General features: G+C 49.9%; 1 protein-coding gene across 6 annotated transcripts in view; it reads left to right on the top strand.

Annotated features, from left to right (window-relative positions):
* NDST2 (N-deacetylase and N-sulfotransferase 2) overlaps positions 1–23,859 on the top strand; it is a 246,320-nt gene that overhangs the window by 207,297 nt on the left and 15,164 nt on the right. For all 6 annotated transcript variants that reach the window (XM_059729732.1, XM_059729729.1, XM_059729731.1 and 3 more), the window contains 5 exons: positions 2,270–3,644; positions 16,966–17,053; positions 17,651–17,805; positions 20,444–20,629; positions 21,316–21,444. In XM_059729732.1, coding sequence (XP_059585715.1) covers positions 2,652–3,644; positions 16,966–17,053; positions 17,651–17,805; positions 20,444–20,629; positions 21,316–21,444 — 1,551 coding nt within the window. In that variant the 5' untranslated portion in view covers positions 2,270–2,651. The remainder of the gene's footprint in view (positions 1–2,269; positions 3,645–16,965; positions 17,054–17,650; positions 17,806–20,443; positions 20,630–21,315; positions 21,445–23,859) is intronic.

Raw genomic sequence — 23,859 nt, 5'->3', positions numbered from 1 at the left:
AAGCATTTTTTCCTGTTTAGTAATGAATACATGCTACAAAACCAGCAGCTGCATTTTGGAAGCAGTTTCTCTTCTAGAGTTTGGCTTTTTTTAGAGCCCCTAATTCTCATATGTAGATCCTATGTCTGCTTCACTCTCAGAGAAAAATTGGGCTCATCAGAGTATTTGTACATCAGAATAATAAAAATCAAGACAAAAAGGCTGAGAAGTAGGGGCAGGGAGAAAAGGTGCTGAATCATCCTCGCTGGTAGTACTTCAGTTTCTCTTGCTGTTGCTGGTGGGCAGCTCTGACAAGCAATGCCGCTGGTTGGGCTTCAGGAAGATATGGGTGTGGCATGGGCACTGTTTGTGCTCCAGGTTTGTTTGTTTGTTTTTAAAAAACATTTTAAACAAGCTCGTTATGAACATGTGACTGACTTGGCATGGAGCATGGTGACACGGCCCTTGTACCAGCCCAGCAGCTGCCTTAGGAGTATGCACCCATGTGCTCTCCAGTAAGCATATCTGTCACATGTGCCGAGTGCCTTTGAAACCACAGCCAGTTTTGCATTAGGTCAGGGATAAGTAACATATGATCTGCTGGCTGGATCTGGCTTGCAGAGCACAAGGGCCTTGCCTATGCCCATGCCAGGGCTAAGCAGTGAGGAACTGCAGCAGGGCTGGCCAACCTCCAGCTGTGCTCTTGCTGCCACTGCTGCTTCTTCCCATTGCCAAGCCTTTCCCTGGCTGCAATGTGGGCTCAGCTTCCAGCTGATGAGGAGCTGCATCAGACCCAGGCAGCTGGGTCTGCTGCTGCTGCTTCTTCCTCCCCTCGCCCTCTCGGCCTCCCAGCTGCAACGCAGATGCAACAACAGCGAGGCTGCAGCTGCCCACTAGCTGGAAGCTATGCCCACACCCCAGCTGACAAGCTGGGGACTGAGAGAAGCAGTGTCATTGTGGGCACAGCTCCCAGCTGCCTGGCCCCAACACAGGCACATGGCTTGAAAAGGCTGTTAGCCACCACATTAGGTCATTGCATTTCTGACCAGGAGAAGCAAATCAAAACAGTGATTTTTTGAAACAGGGGCTAGTCTCATACATCAGGATAATAATAGCAAGCAGAGCAAAAAGACTGAGAAGAGGGAGGCAGGGATAAAAGGAGCCAATCCCTCAGTCCAGTAGCACCTTGCCTAGTGTTTGCCTTTTGGAGGGACTGATGTTTGTCAGTGGCTGAAACAATGCTGCTAATATAAAAGCAGGAGAAAGGTTGTTGAGTTGGTAACAAGACATTGAGCTTTCATCTCTAAGGCACCAAACAAAACCACTGCAGATTGCTAGTGGCTGAGCAACACCCTGGTGCTCCTCAGTGGCTTATCTGAGATTAAGAGGGAGGTGTCATAGGTGTTTTCACCATTATAAACACTTACTCAGTTGGCACTGCTTAGCAAGCTCCGAAGAGATGGGCTGAGCTCCCATCACATCCCTACAGGTATCTCCCACTCACAGGTCAGTAGTTAAGGCCTATTGGTATCGTGGGCAAGTTTGCAGAGCTGCTGCCTCTAGGGTCTTTTAACTCATTGGTTAGGCATCTTTCACCTGCACAGCTAGCCTGGGAAAGGCATCACTGCTCTGCAGGTGCCTTCGTATGAAACTGCTTTCCCGGCCTCTGCCTTCTCTGGTTTAGGGCACATGTGGCATGTAGGCCGAGTCCTTCAAGTGGTGATCTTCCTCAGGAATCTAGAAGGCTTTGCTCTGAGAGCTCAGGAGATGCAGAGGCTCCCAAAGCCATCAGGGAAGCCACACAAGGCATGGTGTACTAATTGTGGCTATCAGGATGGCATCATTGCAAGAGTCAGGAAGTTGGGAGACCCAGTTGGAACTGAGAAGGAATCCCGATAGGAATCAGAACAGCAGTATCCCAAAAACATGGGAGGAGTGGGCAATGATTTCATGCCCTTCCCATGTTGGGAAGCACTTCCTATGTTGGTTGTTATGAGAGTGGGTTGTAAAAGGGAGCATGAGGCTAATGTGCTGGTGCTATTGGTTTTTGAGAGAGTGAACTGGGTGGAAGGGGATTCCTGCCTTGTGTTCAGTTCCCTCAATGGCATAAGAGGTGGGAGGCAAGTGAGAATCCTACCTGGGGAGGCAGGACCTGGTTCTGACTGCTCACTGGCAAGTGCACAGCCATTCCCTGCCTCCGTGCTATCGACACCTGCCATTTTGAGTGCCTGGTCCCTGCTGAGACACTGAGAGCTATGTTCAGAAGTGACTTTTTCTTTTTCAATTGCAGGGTGCAGACAGGAGGCGTCATGTGAATGACAAGCAGCTGGCTGAGAGCAAGGCTGCCCAGCGGGATTCGTGGCAAGGCTGAGCTCCACGCCCTGGTGCACAGGATGGCAAGCTGATCTGCTCCCGCACACAGGCATTCCATAGCACTGCCCTCCTCCTGAGGCAGTGCGCAGAGGAGCAATGGGAATTGAGGACCATGGTTACTTGACATAAATGGCAGATCCCTGGGTGTCTAGTCTCATAGCTGCTCGCTTTAGCTTTGCCTCTCTCTGCAGCCACTGTTTCTTTGCAAGCCACCTCTGGGTGCTGCTGCAAGAGTACTGGAGACCTCGAGGGCAACTTGGGAGCAAATCTTGAAGAGGGGGTGGGCTTCCCGCCTCACCATGATTCAGCTGTGGAAAGTGGTGCGGCACGTGCGACAGCTGGAGCTCCACAGACTGATTCTGCTGCTCATTGCCTTTAGCCTGGTCTCCATGTGCTTCCTGGCCTATTATGTCACCAACAGTCCCAAGATCAAGGAACCACCGCCCTTGCCCTTCAGTGACTGCAGCAACCAGCACAGGGTCCTGATCCCTCCCCAAGCCAGCTGGAGACTCACCAAATCCGTTGACACCTCGCGCACAGATCCTGTGGTGCTCGTCTTTGTGGAAAGCATTTACTCTCAGCTGGGGCAGGAAATTGTGGCCATCCTGGAATCCAGCCGATTTAAATACAGGACAGAGATTGCCCCTGGCAAGGGGGACATGCCCACCCTGACGGACAAGGACAGGGGCCGCTATGCTCTCATAATCTATGAGAATGTCCTTAAATATGTGAACCTAGATGCTTGGAACCGGGAGCTGCTGGACAAATACTGTGTGGAGTATGGAGTAGGGATTATTGGCTTCTTTAAAGCCAATGAGAACAGCCTGCTCAGTGCTCAGCTCAAGGGTTTCCCCCTCTTCCTACATTCCAACCTGGGACTGCGGGACTATCACATCAACCCCAGTGCCCCCCTGCTCTATGTCACCCGAGCTAATGAGGTAGAGCAGGGCCCCCTGCCTGGTGATGACTGGACGGTGTTCCAGTCAAACCACAGCACCTATGAGCCCGTGCTGTTGGCCAGCACAAAGTCATCAGAGTCCATTCCTCATCTGGCCACCCACAAAGCGCTGCATGCCACTGTGGTGCAGGACTTGGGGCTGCATGACGGGATTCAACGGGTCCTCTTTGGCAATAACCTCAACTTCTGGCTGCATAAGCTCATCTTTGTAGATGCCATTGCCTACCTGACTGGCAAGCGCCTCTGTCTCACACTTGACCGCTATATCCTTGTCGACATCGATGATATATTTGTGGGCAAAGAGGGCACTCGCATGAAAGTGTCGGATGTAGAGGTAAAGCTTGCTAGAATAACCCAAGGGTTCTAAAACAGAGTCCCTTTGTCCAATCCAGGGCTGCTCTGGTGAACAGCCAGAAGCCTCAGGGTCGCCCCAAATCTGCATGAAACAGGAGCTAACTGCATACTTTTTCATCTTTAATATAGGGTGCAGCTGCTTAGCTTAAAATGGAGCATTGAATGTAGGGACATTACATGCCCTCACTCAACACCCAGTTTTTCCTTCCACTCACTTACTAGGGACTTTTGAGGTTTTAGTCTTAATAGTATAGCTTTGGGGAAAGAAACCCATCCTGGCCTGGGCAGAGCCAGCCATTTTTATCTGAACTCCTTTAAAGCTGCCTACCTGAGGCTGCTTATGTGTCCCTGTTTCACCTTCAATGCTCAGTTCTCTCTTGTAGCCTCCGTTGACTTAACTGTGTGTTCACAAACAGACAGCAGTGCAATACTGGGAAAGGAGACAGTTGTGTGAAATAGTAAAACAGAAAAAAAACGTATAGATGTTTTCCCAACTCATCACATCTCTCCTACCCTACTCTCCACTCTTAGGGCAAGAGCTGAGGAAGAATTGCCAGTATTTTAGGAAATGTCATTCTGTCCCTCTTTCCCCTTGGAGTATCTTTCACTCCTGGGATTTCAAACTCCCATACAGTCATACAGGACTGTAAACCAAATAGTCATACAGGAAGCATCCCTGCTTGCCCACATCTCACCTAGTGTCACCATTACAGGGTCAGTGTATATAAATCCCTACCAAACCATTTTACATCTGTCACAACTTTTTCTGGATATCAATAACAGACTTCACATGGGGGGGTTCAAGTGACTCGTGAACTCTTGTCAAATAATGCCTTGAGGTTTGTACCTAGGATTAGGCCCTGCCCCCATCCGGATGTCTTCCCAGTAGTTTCTTACCTTCCTCTCCACGCTGAGAACTGGGTAGGACCACCCCTCTTAAAGTGCAAGATGATATTTGCATAGTTGTTTGAGGTGTACATCTGTCCTATCCATATAGCTGTAGCTTCCTTTGGCCCCAGTGAAGAAGGGTGAGACTGTAGAGCCCATCTGCCAAGGGGATCTTACTGAAATCATCTGCTTTTTCCAAGTCAGGGAGGTGAACCTCCTTGTTTTCCTCTGGGATTTAGTGTCTGTTCCTGCTCGCTGTTCCACGGGGCCTCCTCACCTTTTGTCTCTTGATCTCCAGAGTATGCAGGAGTTGTCTGTCCTTGTTTGCAAGCCTTTGATACTGCCTCCTACTTCTCTTTTCCCACATAAAATCTTTTTGCTTCTTGCTGTGGTTTTTGCCCCTATGGCTCTTGATTTAGGGTCTCAGCTGGAGTCTGAGCTCTGGCTGATAACTGTACCCCAGTGCCCTCCCTAGAGATATATTGTTCTTGTCCACATCTGAGGGGAGATTTAATAGCAGCCTTAAACTACCTGAAGGGTGGTTCCAAAAAGGATGGAGCTAGGCTGTTCTGTGGTAGCAGATGACAGAACAAGGAGTAATGGTCTCAAGTTTCAGCACAGGAATTTCATATTACGTATTAGGAAAAACTTTCTCCCTTGGAGGATAATAAAGCACTGGAACAGGCTACCCAGATTGGTTCTGGACCCTCCATCCTTGAAGGTTTTTAAGAGACAGCTAGATAAAACCTTGGCTGGGATGATGTAGTTGGGGATGGTCCTGCTTTGAGCGGGGGTTTGGACTAAATGACCTCCTGAGGCCCCTTCCAACCCTAACTTTTATGATTCCATGATCTCTGGGCATTTGACCTCCTCAGACAGTCCTTGGACCTCCTTAGATATGGTTCTTTCTTAACTCTTTCTCTCCTGACACCTGCAGATAAACTGAGCTGCAGTGCTGAGTCCTCATCAGGACATGGATCAAACATTTGCTTGCCACTTGTCTTGTTTAGCTCTTTGGTGCCCAACCCCTTTTCTCTCCACATTGGTCTTGTTTAATTCGTTGGTGCCCGACCCCTTTTCTTTCCACGTTGTTAGAGAGGTGCGCATAGCTCAGTTTCTCTACCTGTCCTTTTCACCACAGAAGAGCACAGACCATTTTCCCTCCTGCTTAACCTTTGCTGATGTTTGTCAAGTTTAGTACTGTCATCCTGTCATATGTACATATGTGCCACCACCAGAATGTCAGGGTTCTCAGACTAGTGGCACTGCTGACCCATCTCACTGTCTCACCAAATGCACCCTATGCTTTATCTCACCAGGGGCAGAATCCTGCAGTTCTCAGACCAGGACCTGAATCTATTCCTTAATACCAGCTGAGACCACATCAGCAAGTCCAATTGAGATTAGGCTTTGTAAAGATTCCTTTTGAGGAGCCTGTGCTAACAGCCAGCTAAAGCAATTAAAAAAGAACTTGTTCAAAACAAGGTATACTTTATTCCCTCCCCAACAGCGTAGTGCACACTGGACCTAGGTATAAAGCAGAAAAGAGCTCTACATGCATATTCTCTTACCTTCACTGGACTTACTCTTCACGGCCAAAGTGGGTCCAGCTTGCTTTTCATCGCTGAGTTAGGAAGACCCACCACATGGTTTGCAGCCTGCCCCTCTGCCTCTGGGATGTGAATCTTCCCCGCTTGTCTGCTCTTACTGAAGCACCTTGGACAGCCTCTCCCACTCGTTCTCAGAATCCTCCTTTTTTCCAGGGTTTTTTTAAGTTTTAGGCCCTATTTTCAATTGGGGGCATAGCTTTGGGAAAGGAACCCCATCCTAGCCTGGACAGTGCAAGCCTTTGTTATATGAACTCCTTTGAAGCTTGCCTACCAATGGCTGCTTATCTTGTGTTACTGTTTTACATTCTCTGCTTAGTTTTTTACTCTCACGTAGTCTTCTTTGACTTAATTCTGTTCATGGACACCATTACATATACAAAAGCAATTGATCAGAGACTTTTGTAATATTAATACCAAATATTTAAGCCATTTTCACAGTTTGTCATAGCAACCCTAAGTTTGGAGACATTCAGATGTCCTGAAAGTATCACCTGAACCCTGCCCTGGTCCCAAGTAGGACAGTCTCTCTAGAACTGGGAAAAGTTGGAAGATGCTCTTATCTGTAGAGAGCAGCAATATGGTGAGAAAGAGGAGACAGTTGGTCTGACCAACCCAAACCAGATAATTCCATGAGATGTTTCATTGTGGGTTTTAATGGGGTGAAATGGAGAAATAATCTGTGATCAGTAAATGGAGAATCTGAGACAATGCTGGTAAAGCCCAAATTTATCCATTTAAAAGAGGTTCTCTGATTGTAGAGCCAGGAGAGGTTAATGATTTTTTATTATTTTAAAGGGGATAAAAACTACATGGATTTGTTGATGGAGTGGAGGATGGGATCTAACAGTGAAAAAACAGCTGGTATTTTCTTTGGGCTTTTACATGAAAGCTGTGTTTCAAGGACATTATCTCAACATACAGTTCCTTATCCTGCAGCTTAAATGACTGTGGGCAGGGGGGACAGTTTGGGGAGGGAATGTTGTTTCAAATCCCAAAGATTTCTTTACTGTCCTACTGAGGCCACTTTAATTCACAGATCCCTATTCAAGGGACTCCACAACCCCAGAGAGAATAGCTAATGGAAGAAGACTGTACATGTACTTTGGTCATACATTAACCAGCTGTAGGTGGCCTGAAGGGGCTGTGGGGAGTGAGAGAGAGGTCAAGAGCTTAATGTTTTGTCATTGTGCCCCTTTAGAGGTTGGTAACCTGCAAAAATCATGTGGTTTGTCAGCAAGCACTCCTTGTTAGCGAGGATAAGAGTAGATTTAGGGTGCTCAACCCCCAGCCTGCAGTCCAGATCTGGCCTCTAGTGTCTTGTCATTCCACCTGCAGAGCTCCCCACAGGTCCATGGGAAGCCCCACAGGACTTGGCCCTGCATGCTAAATCAAGCATAGAGAGCAGCAGGGGAGCTGATCCTGACACATGGAGCCCAGCAGAGGTGGTGCAAAGTCCTGGGGCCCTGATCTTGGTACATGGGACCAGGTGGGGGTGGTTGGGTCCAGATTGGGGCATGCAGGCCAGGGTGCAGGGTCCAGTCCCACCTGCAGATTGGCCCTGAACCACTCTTTTGGTTCACAGGGACACAAGGTTAGGCCTGCTGGACTAGATCCACAGATGACCTAAGTTTTAGTTCTTAGGGCAACACTGGTAAAGATCGACAGAAAAAAAAGAATTTCAGCAGTTCACCAAGGATGGTTGTCATCAAGGTTGGGGCATCGGGGCACTGGACACACTATCCTAGAGGTTGGCCTATCCTAAATTCAGAGTATTTAGCAATTGTTACCCTGATTTCAGCTTTGGGAGGGAGCCAAAAATGACCACTCTGTGTCCTCGCTAGCACTGTCTGACTCTCAGAGCCAGTCTGAGGCCCTCTGCATTTCTCTCTTCTGCTTTTGTGCGTGTATTTCTTCAACATACACTTTCCTGTCTGACTTGTTGCTGCTGCTGCTCCATCCCCCGGTATGGAGGACATCCCCCCCCATCTACTTTCAAGCTGCCATTTCTCTGTTGCTGCTTTTTTATCCTTTTTTAGTAGGGCCTTGTGAGAGGTTCAAGATTTGTGCTAATCAGTGAAAATCACTGTAAGCTGTGTGAAGTGAAACATCATGTGCCTAAAATGAGCTGAGCCCATAAAGGACAGCTCAGCTATGCAACTCTGATGTCATGGGCATCATACCATACACAAAAGAGTTGGCAGCTCAAATAGCAAGTTAAACAAGATAGTCAGGCTGTAACACCCCACCCCCCACTAGAATTCCTAACCCCCCAATTAAGGGGGATATCATCTGTGCACCAGCCTTGTCTGAGTTCATCATGATTGTAAATTCTTCTGCTGATCCAGCAGTGGAAATATGTGAGCTTTTTTAGTTCTGTTACACCAGAACGGGAACTTTTCTTTTACTTACTTTCAGTATGTGCTTTACAGTAAATATTTAGGGTCATCAGAGTTTTTTTAAACTCCAGTTAGGAGAGGCAGCCCATTGCAGGTCCAAGTGAGGAAATTTAAATACCTTTTTGATAGTGTCCATGTGTCGGGGAGTTGGAATTAGGTGTCCATCATTTGGGTCACAGCTGATTGATGGAGCTAAGTTAAAAACTGGAATGACACCTGTAGTCCAGAGACCTTGTCTACCAGAGCGAGCGGAAGATAGGTCCAAATTTGACTGGGGTGGCAGGTGAGCAGCAGTGAGAACAGCTTCTTTCTGAAACGGGAGACTGAGTCCCATCTCTTCCTCCTTGTGCTAGCCTTGCTGTGCTCCTTGTTCAAGTCCAGGGAAGGACTCTTAATCAGTTAAAGGTCAGGACTCCCCAGGACTCTCCCCAGGGTGGAGGTGGCTGAAGGATTCCAGTTTGTGATACTCAGAACTGCCTGAGGAATGGGTAGGGGAAAAGGATTTTGTGTTTGCACTTCCTTGAGGATAGGTGAGGAACAAGCTCTAAGTCTACTGCGGCAGACTGAGGCCAGTGCCATGAAAATAGCTGGCATTTCCTAAGCACAGGAAGTTGAGGGGCTGCTTACAACTGTGTGATCATTTCATATTCCAGCTCAGGGCAGTCTAGTTTCTGGGCAGCCAGGGGCTGCATGCAGAATGGGTCGCAAACCTGGAGGCCATGTACCAAGGGTCCTGCTCTCCTGACCACACATGCAGCTCCCCTCTGCCATGTTCATGGCTCCATCCAGCTGCTGAGCTACCCATAGGCTACCCACATTGTAATGCAGGCATCCCAGCTCCCTCCTTTGGTGAGGGCACATAGCACAGGCAGTCTGGTCCCCTCTGGCCAGGCACCAGGAGCAGGGCCAGGCACCAAGAAGCTGGAGAAAGAAGAGGGAACTTGGAGACCTGGTCACCAGCCACCACCTCTGCTGCAAGAGCAATGGGCAGAGTGGCAGTTAAGCAGGAGCCCATGGGCTGCATGTTAACCCCTTGCAGAGCACCAGTTGAACAGCCCTGTCTTGGCTGATATCTTATTCTGCCTTTCTCTAGCACCTTCCCTCCCAGAAGCACTTGACAGATGAACTGTGCTTCACACTACTGCTATGGAGTGAGATGAGGTCTCACTTTTGTCCCATTTGCAGAGGGGGAAACTCAGACAGAGTGAAGCCAAATGCATGTTGAGAACCAATTGAGCGGCATGACTGGGAATACAACCAGTCTCCTGACTGCCAGTCCCCACACTTACTTCATCCCACTACTGCTGTTAGAAGTACCATATCCCCCGCCATGCGTATATTACTTCACATGACTAGGGCTCCCTCACCTATTTGTGTTAGTACCCTAAGAAAAAGTTGACATGCAGTTTATTAAAGGCATTTCCTCTGCGGCCTTTGTTTAGCTCCCTCCATCTCCCTTACCCCATGTAAGGGGGAAAATGATGTCAATCTGAACCTACATTGTGCTGCTTCCTGAGTGGGCTGTAAGGAAGGACCAAGGGTCAGCACAAGGTCTAGCACATCATTAACAGCAAAGCTGCCAAGAAAGCAGTCTGACAAATGCTCCATAGTCTCCGAGTTTCTGGGCTCCCTCAGCCCCACCTCTTCCCTGGGGTCCCTCTCTGTAAACAATAGAATTGCCTGCTGTGAAACCGGGTTGTTTAGGATTTATCAGCTGACAGATGTGTTGTCATAGTAACCCAAGCCAGGCTTTAAATCTCCCTCAGTGCAGAGGAATGTTAAGCCTCTTAGCCTGTCTCTTCTTGCTCACCTTCACAGAAAACTTGAGTAGCTGGAGCTGCCTTGCAGTAGAACAGAAAAAAGTGAAGAGGCCTGCAAGCCTCTGGAGATGATAAAAGAAAGTGATGCTTTTCACATCAAAGTTATCAATGGAGGTGCAACCATGTGGCACAGGGCATCTTCCACAGTGCCTGCCCCACCTCTTGTGTAACACCAATGTTTGGGGGCACTGTGCCTGGGAACTGTTACACTCTGAATGCTGCAGTGTGCTGTGTGAAAAAAGGCAAGGGTCTCAAATCTAATTCCCGATGAACTGCAGGTATGCATCTCTGACCTGGCATGGAAGGGGTAGGGACAAGTTACATATAAACCCATTTAAGTGATCAGAAACTGGTTTAAACTTGTAACAGAACAGAAGTTCAGTGCACATACACCAGTTTCAAAATGGCCAAAACTGGTTTAAGATAAATCTGGTTAAATGTAGTATCAGACTTAACTGATTGAGGTCAAACTGGCTTATGGAACTTCTGTCCCAGACCCCTGCCTGGTTCAAGTTAAATCAGAGTCTCCCAGCATGCTTTGGAGCCCTGGGCTGGGCTGTGCTGTCTGCTTCAGAATGCCAGGCTGGCCCTGCCCTCTAGCTGGAGCAGTGAGAGCTGGCTAAGGTTGGGGGGGGAGAGCTGGGAAACCTGGCTGGGGACCATAGCCTGGTCTGCCTGGTGGGGGCGTGGGGCAGGGCAGGGCAACAGCCTGAGAGGGACCAAGCAAACCCTAGCTGGGTCTGGGGTCTGGGAGGGGCTTTAATCCTCCAAGGCCCAGCTCAGTGTGCTGCCCACACCCCCTGCTCTCTGCTGAAGGAGGGTGTGGGGCACAGGCAGGCAACAGCCTGAGAGGGACTGCCTTCCCTCCCAAGGCAAACCCTGGATGGGGTCTGGGAGGGGCTTTAATCCCCCTTTCACCAGTTCAGTGTACTGGCGTCAAGCCCTGTAGGACTAGACTGTGAGGTGGGACGAGTTGGCAAAGACCTGGCACAATCGTTACATGTATGTGCTAGAGACAGAGGATCAGGAGAGGGTTGTAGGCAGCTTGAGCTAGTTACACCAAAGAAAGCAGAGAACTACATTTGCATTATAAAGCAAAACCTGTAAAAGGTGGGAGGGAGACTGGAATACTTAAGCAAGAACTTTGTAAATACCTGGCTGTAAGGAGACAGGCTGCCCTCCAGATTAAGTAACATTTACGCAGGCTTTCTTTTGTCTTTTTGCTTTATTACATTCCATTTTAAGTTAGACTAAGCTGTGTGTGTTCCCACTGTGTTTTACTGGGCTGTATCTTAGCTTAGGTGAAGGTTTTTGGTTGTTCTGTCTTGTGCTTGAGGTGGCAAAGTGCTGTGTTCAATACATGCTTGCTGGTTCAAGCTTTTATGAATTCAATGCCATTACCTTCCCCCCACCCCCCTGTCCTTAATCTGGCAATGGCTGCCCCCCTACCACTTGAGCAGGGAGGCCCCCCCACCTGCATACCCAGGCTGGGGTCCCCACCCTCCAGCTTACCTGGGCTTGTGCTTGGCCATCCCCCCTCCTCTGGAGCAGGGGTTGGGGGGAGGGGGAAATACCTTAGAGGGCTTCTGTCTTCCTTCGTCTTTGGCAGTTGTTGGCAGGCATGCTCTAACATCCCCCAGCTTCTGGCTTGAGCCACTGCAGGCATGTGGCTGCATTTCCTGAATCAGAAGTGAAGGTCTTGTTCACTTCCTTATTGGTTCAATCTGCACAGTTTAGACTAACCTGCAAAGACTGAAACGATTTAGCCTTCAGCTTTTTAACTGTCTGTACTTAGCCCTGGTGATTGTGTCCAGCCCAATGGTGACAAATGTTCACAGGGCATTGTCTGTTCTGTACCTTGTGGGGGACATAAGCCATCAGGTCTGTCAGCGTGACACCTGCCCCAAGCATGCATTGATCATAAGTTCCAAAAAATACCACATGCTGGTTTCTTCTTCAGAATATCTCTGGCTCTGTGGGAGTGAGGGTGGCCTCATTTTCTGTATGGTGATGTTGGGCACATATTCTTCAGTGTAGGGCTACTCCTCATCAGAGTCTAATTCTGCCTTTGCTATAAGGCATGATTAAGGCAAGAGAGGATGGATGAGTCTGGCCTTTCTCACTGGAGAAGCTGGGTTTAATGGGGACTCTTGAACAGGTTGAAACCCATCCTTGGCCCCCTAGAAATAATTGAGCTGACATTGTTTGGCACCGTGCTGTGCATCTGCAGTTGGCACTAGGCCCTTGTTTTCTCATACCCCCTTATAGTGCCTACCTTGAGCCATGTGTATAAGAAACAGGAGAAGGAATGTTCAGTGAATGCAGTTAATGAGTTGGCACTAATTAGTTGCACAGGTTGGCTTAAACAGCTTCTGACTTTTTCCACCACTTGCCCTCACTCGCCAAAGGCAGGTGCATGGCCTGGAGATGGAGGAGGGAGGTGATGATCACATGAGCTCCTGGATTAATGTTGTAGGGAAATCATGATGGACACTTCTTTGAAATACTTGTAATTGCAGTGATTTGTGTTTTTGCCCTTTGGTAACTGAATGAGCAGTATAGCATAAAGCTGGTCTTCTTGTGGTATAGGGTTGTGTGATCATGGCTGTTGCTCTCACAAATGTGTCCAAACAATGCCTGTATAGAGTGGGCCACACAGGGGCTGCCCTAAGGTGCTATCCTGTGCCTTGAGGAATTTGATAAATACAGCTGATTCAGGAAGCTCTTCTGTGCTTCAGTGGTCCAGGAAGAGACTGGATGCATACTACATGTGGTTTCCTAGCTCTGCAGTATCTAACCCAGGTCTGTCATTGCTAGGTCATCACCTTCACCTTGCTGCAATCACTGAGCCCTCACTTCTTAGAAAAGCTATTAAAATGCAAATAACTGTCTGGGCCATGGCCACCTCCCTCCGTCACCAGGCAGTTCCTGATTTACCTGCAGCCAGTGCTCCTGCCAGGTCCTTGCTTGATTAAAAATGGCTCTGAAAGGCAGCTGTATCACTGTTGTTTTCCCCAAGCCTGAGCAGGGTCCCAGTGTGGGGGTTTGGAGGTACACTACTCTCCACCCAAGGTGTTTGATTGGAATTGGGTTGTACCCTACTGTTTGTGACATGTATCTCTCTCTATTATGGGTTGCATTTCTGTCTGTCATCTTGTCCCTCCCTTGATGCTCATTTGCCATGCTGCTAACCTACTGGAAATCTGGCAGAAAGCTGTCCTCTTGCTATCATAACTATTTAGGGTATTATGGGGTAATACCAAAAAGCAAGGAAGAGCCTCATGTTTTGAACCTGAAGGTTTCCTGACTTGTCTGGGATGCCATCTCCCCTCAGTTTCCCTCCAGAGGCATGTGCCTTCAAAAAAGAAAAAGGTTTTTGGAGTTTTCATACAAGACAAGATCCGGGATACCTCCCAGGGAGATGTACTAGGGCAGGGTTAGTCAACCTGTGGCAGAGGCAGCCTCTCTATGTAGCACAGGGGCAGGCAGTTATTTTGGGCAGAGGGCCACTTACCGAGTTTTGGCAAGCTATTGAGGGCTGCATGGGTAGCCCCGCCCCTTGACAGGGGCCCCACCCCCTTGTCGACCAGAAATCTCGCCCTGACCTCTGGCCTTTGCCACCAGAAGTCCCTCTCTTTGCCCCAGGAAGTACTCCTTTGGGGAAAAGGGTTTGTCATCTTAGAATGGGGGGGAAAAAAACAAATTACATACTAAAAATCAAACTCCCATAATAATATATTTTAATTTAATTAAAAAATATATTTTTGTCCTGATTTGTATGTGTTTGTGCTGTATATGTAGAAGTGATTGCATAATAGCTCAAAATGCATTCTTACTTTTGTATAGTGTGTGGGGTGTGCAGGGATGTCAGGGGGTATGGGTGGGTGGGTGTATGGATGTGTGCGGGTACAGTATTTGTGGGGTGTGTGATTGTGTGTGGGAGAGGGTGTGGCTGTGGGGTTTGCAGGAAGGGTTTGATGGTATGTGGGGTGTGCACAGGAGCCTCTGCCCCCCCACATGCACCTCTTTGAGTTGGTCAACATCTGCCCCGCAACAGCCAGAGCCCAAGCAACTTGCAGCACCTCCTTGGCACCATGAACACACACAGCCCCAGCGCACCCCGTGCCTGCTTTGCACCACCTGGTTGCATGCAGCCATAGCGGTGGGGACCAGCATGTGCAGCCGCAACCCTGCATGCCCTGTGCTGGCTCCAGGCTTGCCTGTTGGGACTGAGTGGTGGCAGCAGCAGCTGGGCAGAAACTGCTGCTCAGCGCAGAGGAAAGTGGCCCCTCCCCATCACTGCCGCTGGGCATTTTTTTGCTGCAGCTGCCTGGAGCCCACGCCATGCTGGGCTGCAATTCAGCTCCTTCACTGCCACCTGTGAGCTGCCCTGTGGCTGCTCCCACTGCTGTCACAATGGGCAGCCCAGAAGCAGCGGTGAAGGAGCTGCACCACACCCTAACACAGTGTGGGCTCCGGGTGGCCGCAGCAAAAACTGCCCAGAGGCAGCAAGTGGGAAGAAGCCACTTTCCCCTGTGCCGAGAAGCAGTTTCTGCTCAGCTGCTGCTGCTCAGCCTTGATGGGCAAGCCCGGAGCCAGCGCGGGGCCCAGGCTCAGCAGTGGCAGTGCAGGACAAACTGCTGCTCAGTGTGGGGTAAAAGCAGCCCCTCCACCTCCCACTGCCAGTGCTTCCTGCTTCAGCCACTCAGAGCCCATACAGGGTTGCCCTGTGTCTGCTCTGCGCTGCCACCGCTGCCCCATGGGGCAGCCCAGAGGCAGCAGTGATGCCAGAGGCAGCAGAGCACCAGCTCAGGGATCCAACCTCAGCTCCCAAATGCCCCAGGATCACATACTGCTGCCAGACTTGAGCAGAATCTCCATATGAGATACAGGACAGCTCTGCACAGGCTCCAAGTGGCCAGACCAGGAAGTGCTGGCTGTGGGAGGAAGAGGGGCTGCTTTCCCCCCCATGCTGGGCAGCAGTTTGTCCCACGCTGCCGCTGCTCAGCCCAGATGGGCAAGCACAGGGTGTGTGGGGTTGGGGCTGTGTGTGCTGGTTCCCACCTGTACTGTGGCGCTGTGGTGGAGGGGGGACTGGGACTGAGTGGGCGCATGGGAGCACAGCGACAGCCAGGCAGGAGCCCTCCAGGGCCTGCGCCAGTGTCCCAGGAGCAGTGCCAGCAGGACCCAGCAGGAGCAGTGGGGCAGCAGGAGTGCATGGTCCTGTCTGGCAGGGGCTCTGTGGATCTGGGCCAGCTCTCCTTTCTCCCTGCTGGTGCAGCCCAGACAGACTGGGAGGGGAGGTGGGGGAAGGCAGGCCTTGCTGTTGTTGCAGGGTCCTGCGGTGGCATCCCCTGGGTCCTACTGCTGCTGGCTCCTGTCGTCTTTGACAGGCAGCCAGGGGCAGATAAATATTAATTTTCTAAATTTTTTAGGGGCCCCACCAGCTGGATAGTGTGGCCTGGCAGGTCAAATTCAGCCTGCGGATTGTATTATGCCCACCCCTGATATAGCATGTAGCAGATTAGGAAGGAATCAGGGAGAACAGCAGGAGATAAGGCAGGGAGAAGAGAGCAGAGCAACAGATCAAGCAGAGAAAGGTCTGTAGCTGTACCTGGGGAAGATACAGGGCTTACCTTGTGGCATGCCTGCTAAAAAGGTTGGCCCTTATTGTCCCAGGGGCAGGGGTGGCAAACCTACATGCTGCAGGTGGTACAGGCAGATTGCATGTGTGTTGCACACAGCAGACTGGGGAGGGGAGAAGCAGCCCAGGGCAGGGAGTAGAAAAAAGAGCACCAAGCTGAGCAGGGAGCAGAAAGCAAAGCAGCAGGTCAAGCAGATGAGGTGGACTGGAGTGGCGCTTGGTGAATATTCCAGGCTAATTTGTGGCATGACTGCAAAAAAGTTTTTGGTCCCCCTAGGGCAACCCAGGGAACCCTGTCCAGGCAGTTCTGGGAGCTCTGGTTGGCTCTTTAAAGCACTCCCTTCACTTACTTTAGGAATCAAGGATTCAATTAATTTTCTCTCTCTCCTTGTGCACTATCTGGTCTCAAACCCTAGCCCATCAGGGACAGGGAGCCTTGCTATTCCTTAGATTGCAACCCCAGGGAGCAAGAAAGAACTCAGCCTGGTCCCAGCCAGCAGTGGAGGTGAGGGGAGCCTTGGTATTGAGACAGGAAAGCTTAAGAAGCTGCTGCTAGGAGATGTTATCTACTGCCCCGCTCTGTCTCAGGATTTGCTTTCCATGTCCATGTCTGTGATTTTTGCGAATATGAATAAAAGGGAGTGACATGATTGTGACTCTTGAGGTGATCCTTTCACTCAGCAAGGCAAAACTTCTTACTGTAAAGACTGGAGCTCAGGCCTGTGTGGCGGTTGTGTGGAAGCTCTCTCGGGGAGCACATTAAGAGGAGGTCCCTCTGTAGCATGGCCCTACTCTGCAGAGTATGGTTCCCTGCCACTAACCTCCACAGGGTGTCTGTGCTGTCTCTTTCCCTTCCAGAACTGAACTGGAAACCAGTAAAGTGCAGAGAGATGTGATGGAGCAATGGGATATGAACCCTTCCTTTTTCCTTTCATTCCAACAGGCTCTACTGAATACTCAGAACAAGCTGAGAACTTTAGTGCCCAATTTCACCTTCAACCTGGGCTTCTCTGGGAAATTCTACCACACAGGTAAGCTCTTAGCAGCTGCTTCGCATTCCTCTTTGTCTGTCTTGTCTCCAGGGATGGCTCCCCAGAGTATATAGTAGGCTGTGGGAACAGCCTGCGGTTCTCAGTCAGGGCCTGTCTAATTAGGTCCATTTCTTCTAGCACTGATTCTCAACCACAGTGCCATGGCACCCTGGGGTGCCATGAAATCCTTTCAAGGGTGCTACAGGGTGCCACACAATGTTAGTTCTTAAGTGTGCAAACATGATTTACAAGATAAACAAGATTTCAAACAGGAATCCACAGTGTTAAAAGCTTTCTGACCTGGTCTGGCCTTTCTGAGTTCTTTGCAGCAGGTGATTTACTCTATTATTCTTCTGTAGTCAAAAATGTAGTGAAAACGAAGAGCTGGCATTTTCCTACAAGTGCTTTGAGTCTAAGGAGGTTGAGAACCACTGTATTAGGATCTGCTGACCAAACATGGTGGGGCTGCCTCTAGCAGCATGTTGCAGTGCTAGTAGGTCCCTGGTTACCCTGTTTGTGTTTGTAACTAGCTAGAGATTTCATGGTAAATGTAGCATCTCTCTCCCTTCTGGTTTCCCCATCTTCTCCTCCCTGCAGGTACGAATGAGGAAGATGAAGGAGATGACATGCTGCTCCAACACCGGAAGGAGTTCTGGTGGTTCCCTCATATGTGGAGTCACATGCAGCCCCACCTCTTCCATAATGTCACCGTGCTGGCTGAGCAGATGAAGCTCAACAAGCAGTTTGCGCTGGTAAGGGGGTGAGCCACCACCTTGTCCTCTCAGAACATTGGCCTTGGTTGCAAGATCCCAAAATGTTCCTCCTCTGGGACATATATTGAGATCCTGCTCAAGTCTGGCACCAGTGTGTGATCCTGGGGCATTTGGGAGCAGAGGTTGGATCCCTGAGCTGGTGCTCTACTCCCACTCCTGGAAGCATCATCCATTCAGCTTGCAGGGAGTTCGCTTGCTGGCACCCATTCCAGAGCACAGGTCGTGACACACTTGTGTGCTGGGGTTTTACATTCATTCTGGCTTTACAATCCAGTTCAAATGGCTGTAGACTCTGAATGTGAGGAAACATTTTCTGCTCCATCTCAATTGGCTCAAATGAGATTTCTAAGGGAGTCAACCTGATCAGTGCCATTAGGATGCTTCAGGCAGAAACACATGGAGGCCTTTGACTTTCCAATGCAATGCTAGAGAGAATCTCTTTTCTAAGAAAGACAGGGAATCTCCCCTCTCTCCTTCCCCATTGTCAGGTGAAGGAGGAAGAAATATGCAATGCTGGAGCTATGTCTGCTTGATGTTTCCAGCACAGGTTTAAGCATTGTGTGCAGATTCCTTTGAAAGCAAGCATTTCTTCAGCGTGCATTGGCCAAGTTGGCTGTAATCCCCTCTGGAATAGGAGTCTGTTATTTCATGCCCATGTGACCTCTCAACCCCGCAAAGCTCCAGTGCTCCAGAAATGACACAAACACGATTTTCTCTCTTTTTTCTGCATAACTAGCAGGGCAGTCCTTTGAAAAGAGATTCAAAACAGACAGAGCAATGGGAATGACAGGCCTGTCACTCTATCAAGATGCTCTGGTTTCACTGTCAGCCACCAGGGCAAAGCTGTCATTATTCCCATTATCACCAGAGCCTCTCAGTGGCATTAGAGTCATGAAATGTAGATATTTCCTTCTATTTTAATATTTGGCTCCGAGCCCCAGATCCATACCCTGCACCGCCTCTCACTTCCTGTCTGCTCTCCCCCCTCTCCCCCAGACAGATCCCAGCTGTTGTCTTCCTTGCTCTTCACATCTGTTAGGGGAAGCTTTGTCTTGCTGCTCTGGTGATTCTGTCCTGGACATTGTGGGATCAGGATTTGCCGCAGCAGCAGCATTGGTGGCTGGGCCATTGTAGTCACTGGGACTGACATCAGGCCTCTAAATCAGTGCAATTTGTCTGACCCCCATACGTAAGATTTGTTTTTAGCAGCTGTCCCAGTTTGCTGCATGCCCTATTTGATGGATAAGCACCCTTTCCTGTCCATGTGCATAGATTTGTTGTGAAGGAGGAGCATGTAGCACCCAAAACTTTCCATTTCTGTGAGATCCACTGCCAGTGTTATCCCTGGTTCCTTGCTGCATGTAGGCAGTACTGCTAGCATGAGTCTCATCGTGGCCAATAGGAGATTAAATAAATACAAAGTGATAATAATAGAAAAATTGGGCTGAAAGGGTACTTAGGACATCATCTAGTCCAGCCCCCTGATCATGACAGGATCATCCCTGTTTAAACCATTCCAGACAAGTGTTTATTTAATGTGCTTTTAAAAGCTTGCAGGGATGGAGATCACAGCCTCAATAGGCAATCGGTTCCATTGCTGGACCACCCTCAAAGTGAGGGAATTTTTCCTAATATTCGATTTAAATTTTCCGTGTTGGAATTTAAACTTACTTCTCATCCTGTCCCCGGTGGCCACAGAGAATAGTTATATCCATCTTCTTTATCATATACACCCCTCAGGTAATTGAAGACTTATCAAATCTCCTGTCTTCTCTTGACTAGACTAACTCATCCCTTCCTACCTTTGTTCATAAGTCAGGTTTCCCACACTGCTAGTCATTTTTGTTGCTTTCTGTTAGATTAGGAGTGTTAAACATTCAGCTCCTGGGCCAGATCCAGCCCACAGAACTGTATGGTTTGGTCCATGGGTCACTGGACTGACACTACACCCCAGCCCCAAGCTCTTCATGCAGTGTACAGGCAGGAACCAGCACTGTGCGCCCTGCACGCAGCACAGGGAGTTGGTGTGGGGCATACACTGCATGTGTTGTGCTGCTGGACCAGCCCTGTGCACTGGCTCTGGGACCAGTCCTAACCAGGCTGTGCTGGAATCAACATGCAGGCTGCTCCAGTGGGATGCCACATGCAGCACACACCCCATACCAGCTCCCTATGCCACCTGCAGCACACGGCATGCGGCATGCACCAACCCTGGGGTTTGCTGTGCATGTGGCACATGGGGCCAGCCCATGGCATGCAGTGGTGTGCGGGCAATCCAGGGCAGGAGCTGTATGCGGCACCCAGACCAGCCCCTTGTGCTGTCTGTGCCACCGGCAGCATGCGCCTTGTACTGACCCCATGTGCCAAGTGCACAGGGACCCCAGGGCCAGCACATGCAACACTTGGGCTGGACTTGGCACCTCAGGGGCTACACAGGGGTCAGTCCCAGTCTGGCTTGCAGAGTGACCCAGCAACCCTCAGCAAGTCCCTGGGGCCAGATGAGCTTGACACCCTTGTGCTAGACTCTTCCCAATCTGTGTATGCCTCTCTCACCAGAACTGAGCACTGTGCTTCAGGTGAGGTACCCCCAATGCTGATAATGCTGTTCTGCCCACAGGAGCATGGGATCCCCACAGACCTGGGCTATGCTGTGGCCCCCCATCATTCTGGGGTTTATCCTGTCCACACACAGCTCTACGAGGCCTGGAAATCTATCTGGGGCATCCAGGTGACCAGCACTGAGGAGTATCCGCACCTGCGGCCTGCCCGGTACCGTCGAGGGTTCATCCACAATGGAATCATGGTGAGTGAGTTCCTCCTTGCAAGAGCAAAGGCCCTAAAAGACCCCTAGATTAGGCATGCTGGGAGCAGTCAGCTGAGGGGTGGTTTCTAAGTGACCAGGATGGGGAGCTCATCCAAGTGTTCTGAATTTTGGACCTTCCCAAACCCACAGATCACAACTGAAGGGGAACTTTCGTAAAAACCCAGTTGCTTGTTTCTTAGATCGAGTCAGCACTGAGCAGAGTCTGCATGCTGTGAGCTGGTAGAATGAAGGCTCCTGAATGCCTGTGCGCTTCTAAAAATCCACATGAAAGAGTATGCAAAAGCTCTGTCTCTGCAGGAGCAAGCAGCACGTGGTGCTTTTTGGACATAAGGGCTTTTCCTGTGGAGGAATGTCTGCAGCCAGCCCAATTCCAGCATCTGTCCTGAGCTGCCTTTCAGATGGGGCAGGTCAGCACCTGGGGGGTGTAACATGGAGAGCCAAGCACAGCAGGGCTGTACTGCTATCTTGTTAATCCCCCTGCATCATTGTCTAGGGCTGGTCAAGCATGTGGCTAATTGGAATGTCTGAGTCCTCCAAACTGGTGATACTGGGTCCCTTGCTGTCACCCTGTCATTCCATAGGGTACTGCCTTGATGCTCCTCAGGACTCAGTGCACATGCACACTTTGCTTCCTCTCTCATTTTCTCTCTCTGTGGCTCATCTAGGTGCTGCCTCGACAGACCTGTGGTCTTTTTACTCACACCATCTTCTACAACGAATATCCTGGTGGCTCTAAGGAATTGGACAAAAGCATTCGTGGTGGTGAACTCTTTCTGACAGTGCTCTTGAACCCAGTAAGTTCAGCAGTGAGGGACACCAGGACAGAGGATGAGGGAGGAAAAGGGATGAGTTCCCAGCCTGCTGCCTTTGCCCATGGCTTTGCCTGAAAGGGCTGGCACCTACTTGGTGCCCAGAGGGAGCCTGAGGCTAAAAGCCCAGCAAGGAAATTTGGATAGACTGCATAGCCTGAAAGAAAAACCTGGACAGTCCTGGATGCATGGAGATTCTTGGCAAACTGTGTTGCACTGTCATCATCTCTTAGCAGTTTGTATCAAGTAGAAACTCAGCAAGCACAGCCTTCCCCAGGCATGCGGGGCAATATGTAGAGCAGCCAGACACTAGGTGGGTGTTAGCTCTGTGGGAGTCATCACCAGCCTGATCCCTGAGCCAAGGGTAAGGTGTTTTTGGCTCCCTCTGTTCTGTGCACATCTGACTGGTCCCCAGGCACGGTGATCATGAGTCCTGCCTCAAGGAATCATCTCCCGAGCATTTGTTGCTACAGAGCTTCCCCTCCCCCCAGCATTTTTACTTTTCATTTTGGACTTGCCTGAAACCATTTTAGATGTTTCTCCTGTGATGCTTTGTCATCCCTGAGGCAATCTGGGCCTGACACAGCTGTTTCTCCTCCCCACAGACCTTGCCCAGCTCCAGCAACCTACTGAGCAGGAGGCTCCCTTAAGCCGTCTTCAGCCTCGCTTCAGTTTCTGTTGTGGACTGAGGGGCTGGGGGCCTTTCCCACTTCCACCCAGCTAACACTGGAGAACTGAGCTATGTGACAGTGGGCTCAGGCTACCACAGAGGGGTTGGACTGATGCCAGTTGGGGGTGTGGGAGCTCAGCACTGTTGTCAGCCCAGCCCCTCTGCTTATTACATTTACTTCTTTTCTGTCCCTTCTCTTTCCTGCTGTGTAGTGCTGCTTTGGTGCTTGAGATGGTGCTAAATACTTAGGGCGCACTCTGGGTGCCTGAACTCAGCACACTATAAGCATGACAGAGGACAGGAACCATGTTGTTGCATGTCAGTCTGTGACCACCCTAGTGGAGAATTTAACTGTTTGTGCAACCCATTGGTCAGTGTGTTGTGCTTTGTTTTGTGTCTTATCTGCAGAGGATGTGGGTTTGTTGCAGCCTGTGGCTAAAAAGCTTGGGTCTTTAGTTCCAGCAGTAGGGCTTCAAGTTCTCTAGTTCTAGCGGTCCCTGGTTCAATTCCCCAGTCAACCAAGATGGAGGCTATAACCTTTACACAAACTGCAACCAGCAAATCCACCCTGTGCTTTTGGTTGTCACATCTGCTCTTATCAGTAGCTTTCAATTGAAAACAAAGTACAAACTGAACCCAAGAGGAAACTTGTGTTTACATTATGTACTCACTGGTCAGAGGCATCATTCTGGACAAGTGGAGAGAAACAGCATAGCTCCGTGTTTCACTTGGAGGCTGGGATTTTCAGACCCCCTGGTTCTTTGTGAAGGCAGATTCCTTCCCCTGCCTCCAAAAGCCCCACTTCGCTACAGCCAGGTCTTAAATGCCCTCTGCAGAGACTGCTAGTGAAACTGTCCCATGAGGACTAACCTGACCCCTGCCCAAAGCAAGCTCTTTTAGACTCCGCTTTGCCTTTCTTCTGTGACTTGTGTTTGCACTTTCATTTCCTCTGGCCAGCTGGGTGTTTCTCCAGTGAACAGTGGAAAGCTTGCACACTAAGGCCATCCTTGTTGATCCTGTTTACAGAGTGTCTCAATCCTCCCAGCCCAGGGCCCTGCACTCCTCTCCAGCTGATAGAGCCATCCACAGTCGATAGAGAGCTGGCCAGCCACCATCCCCTGGCAGTGATCCGTAGCAGGCTTGGGGCACAGGCTCTTTTCAGGGCTCTTTGGTGCTTCCAGCCTGCTGTGAGTGTGGGTACACATGCTGGAGTCTCCGGGTTTGTGTGTGTGATTAACTCTGCAGTGTAAACAGATGATGTTTGAACTTCTGACTAGTGAGCGAGCCCTGATGTCAGCCAGGAGAATAGCTGCTTATGTCTCAGTTTGCAGGCTGCCACGTGCCTCAACTCTGTTTACCAGAAGCAGAGAGGGGGGATGTTTCTAAGTGCTTCTCACAGGCTCTTCTGTTCATGCCACATGCTAGGCAGGTCATTGCTGTGCCCACAGATGCCTGTTTTATGTTCTGAAGACTCTTTACCCTCCCTTATTCTCTGAACATTCAGCTTCTCTACCCTTTCCTCTCAGCTCCCTGTCAGTGTTAAATACAGGAAATCAGGCCATGCTGAGAAAAGAGGAGGTCTACTCCCAGGCTAGTCAGGGGTCAATTAAGGGACAGGGTACAGCAGCAGGATTGCTCAGGACTATGTTGCCAAGACTAGCCATGGCCAGGCAGGTCAGGCCACCAAAGGTAATTTGAAGCTTCCCTTCTATATGCTAGGGAGAGTAATC

The sequence above is a fragment of the Alligator mississippiensis genome, chromosome 6 (genome assembly GCF_030867095.1).
Source record: "Alligator mississippiensis isolate rAllMis1 chromosome 6, rAllMis1, whole genome shotgun sequence".
NCBI classification, from domain to species: domain Eukaryota; kingdom Metazoa; phylum Chordata; order Crocodylia; family Alligatoridae; genus Alligator; species Alligator mississippiensis.
The sequence above is the reverse complement of the archived record's forward strand: the minus strand, read 5'-3'. Positions and strand labels throughout refer to the sequence as shown.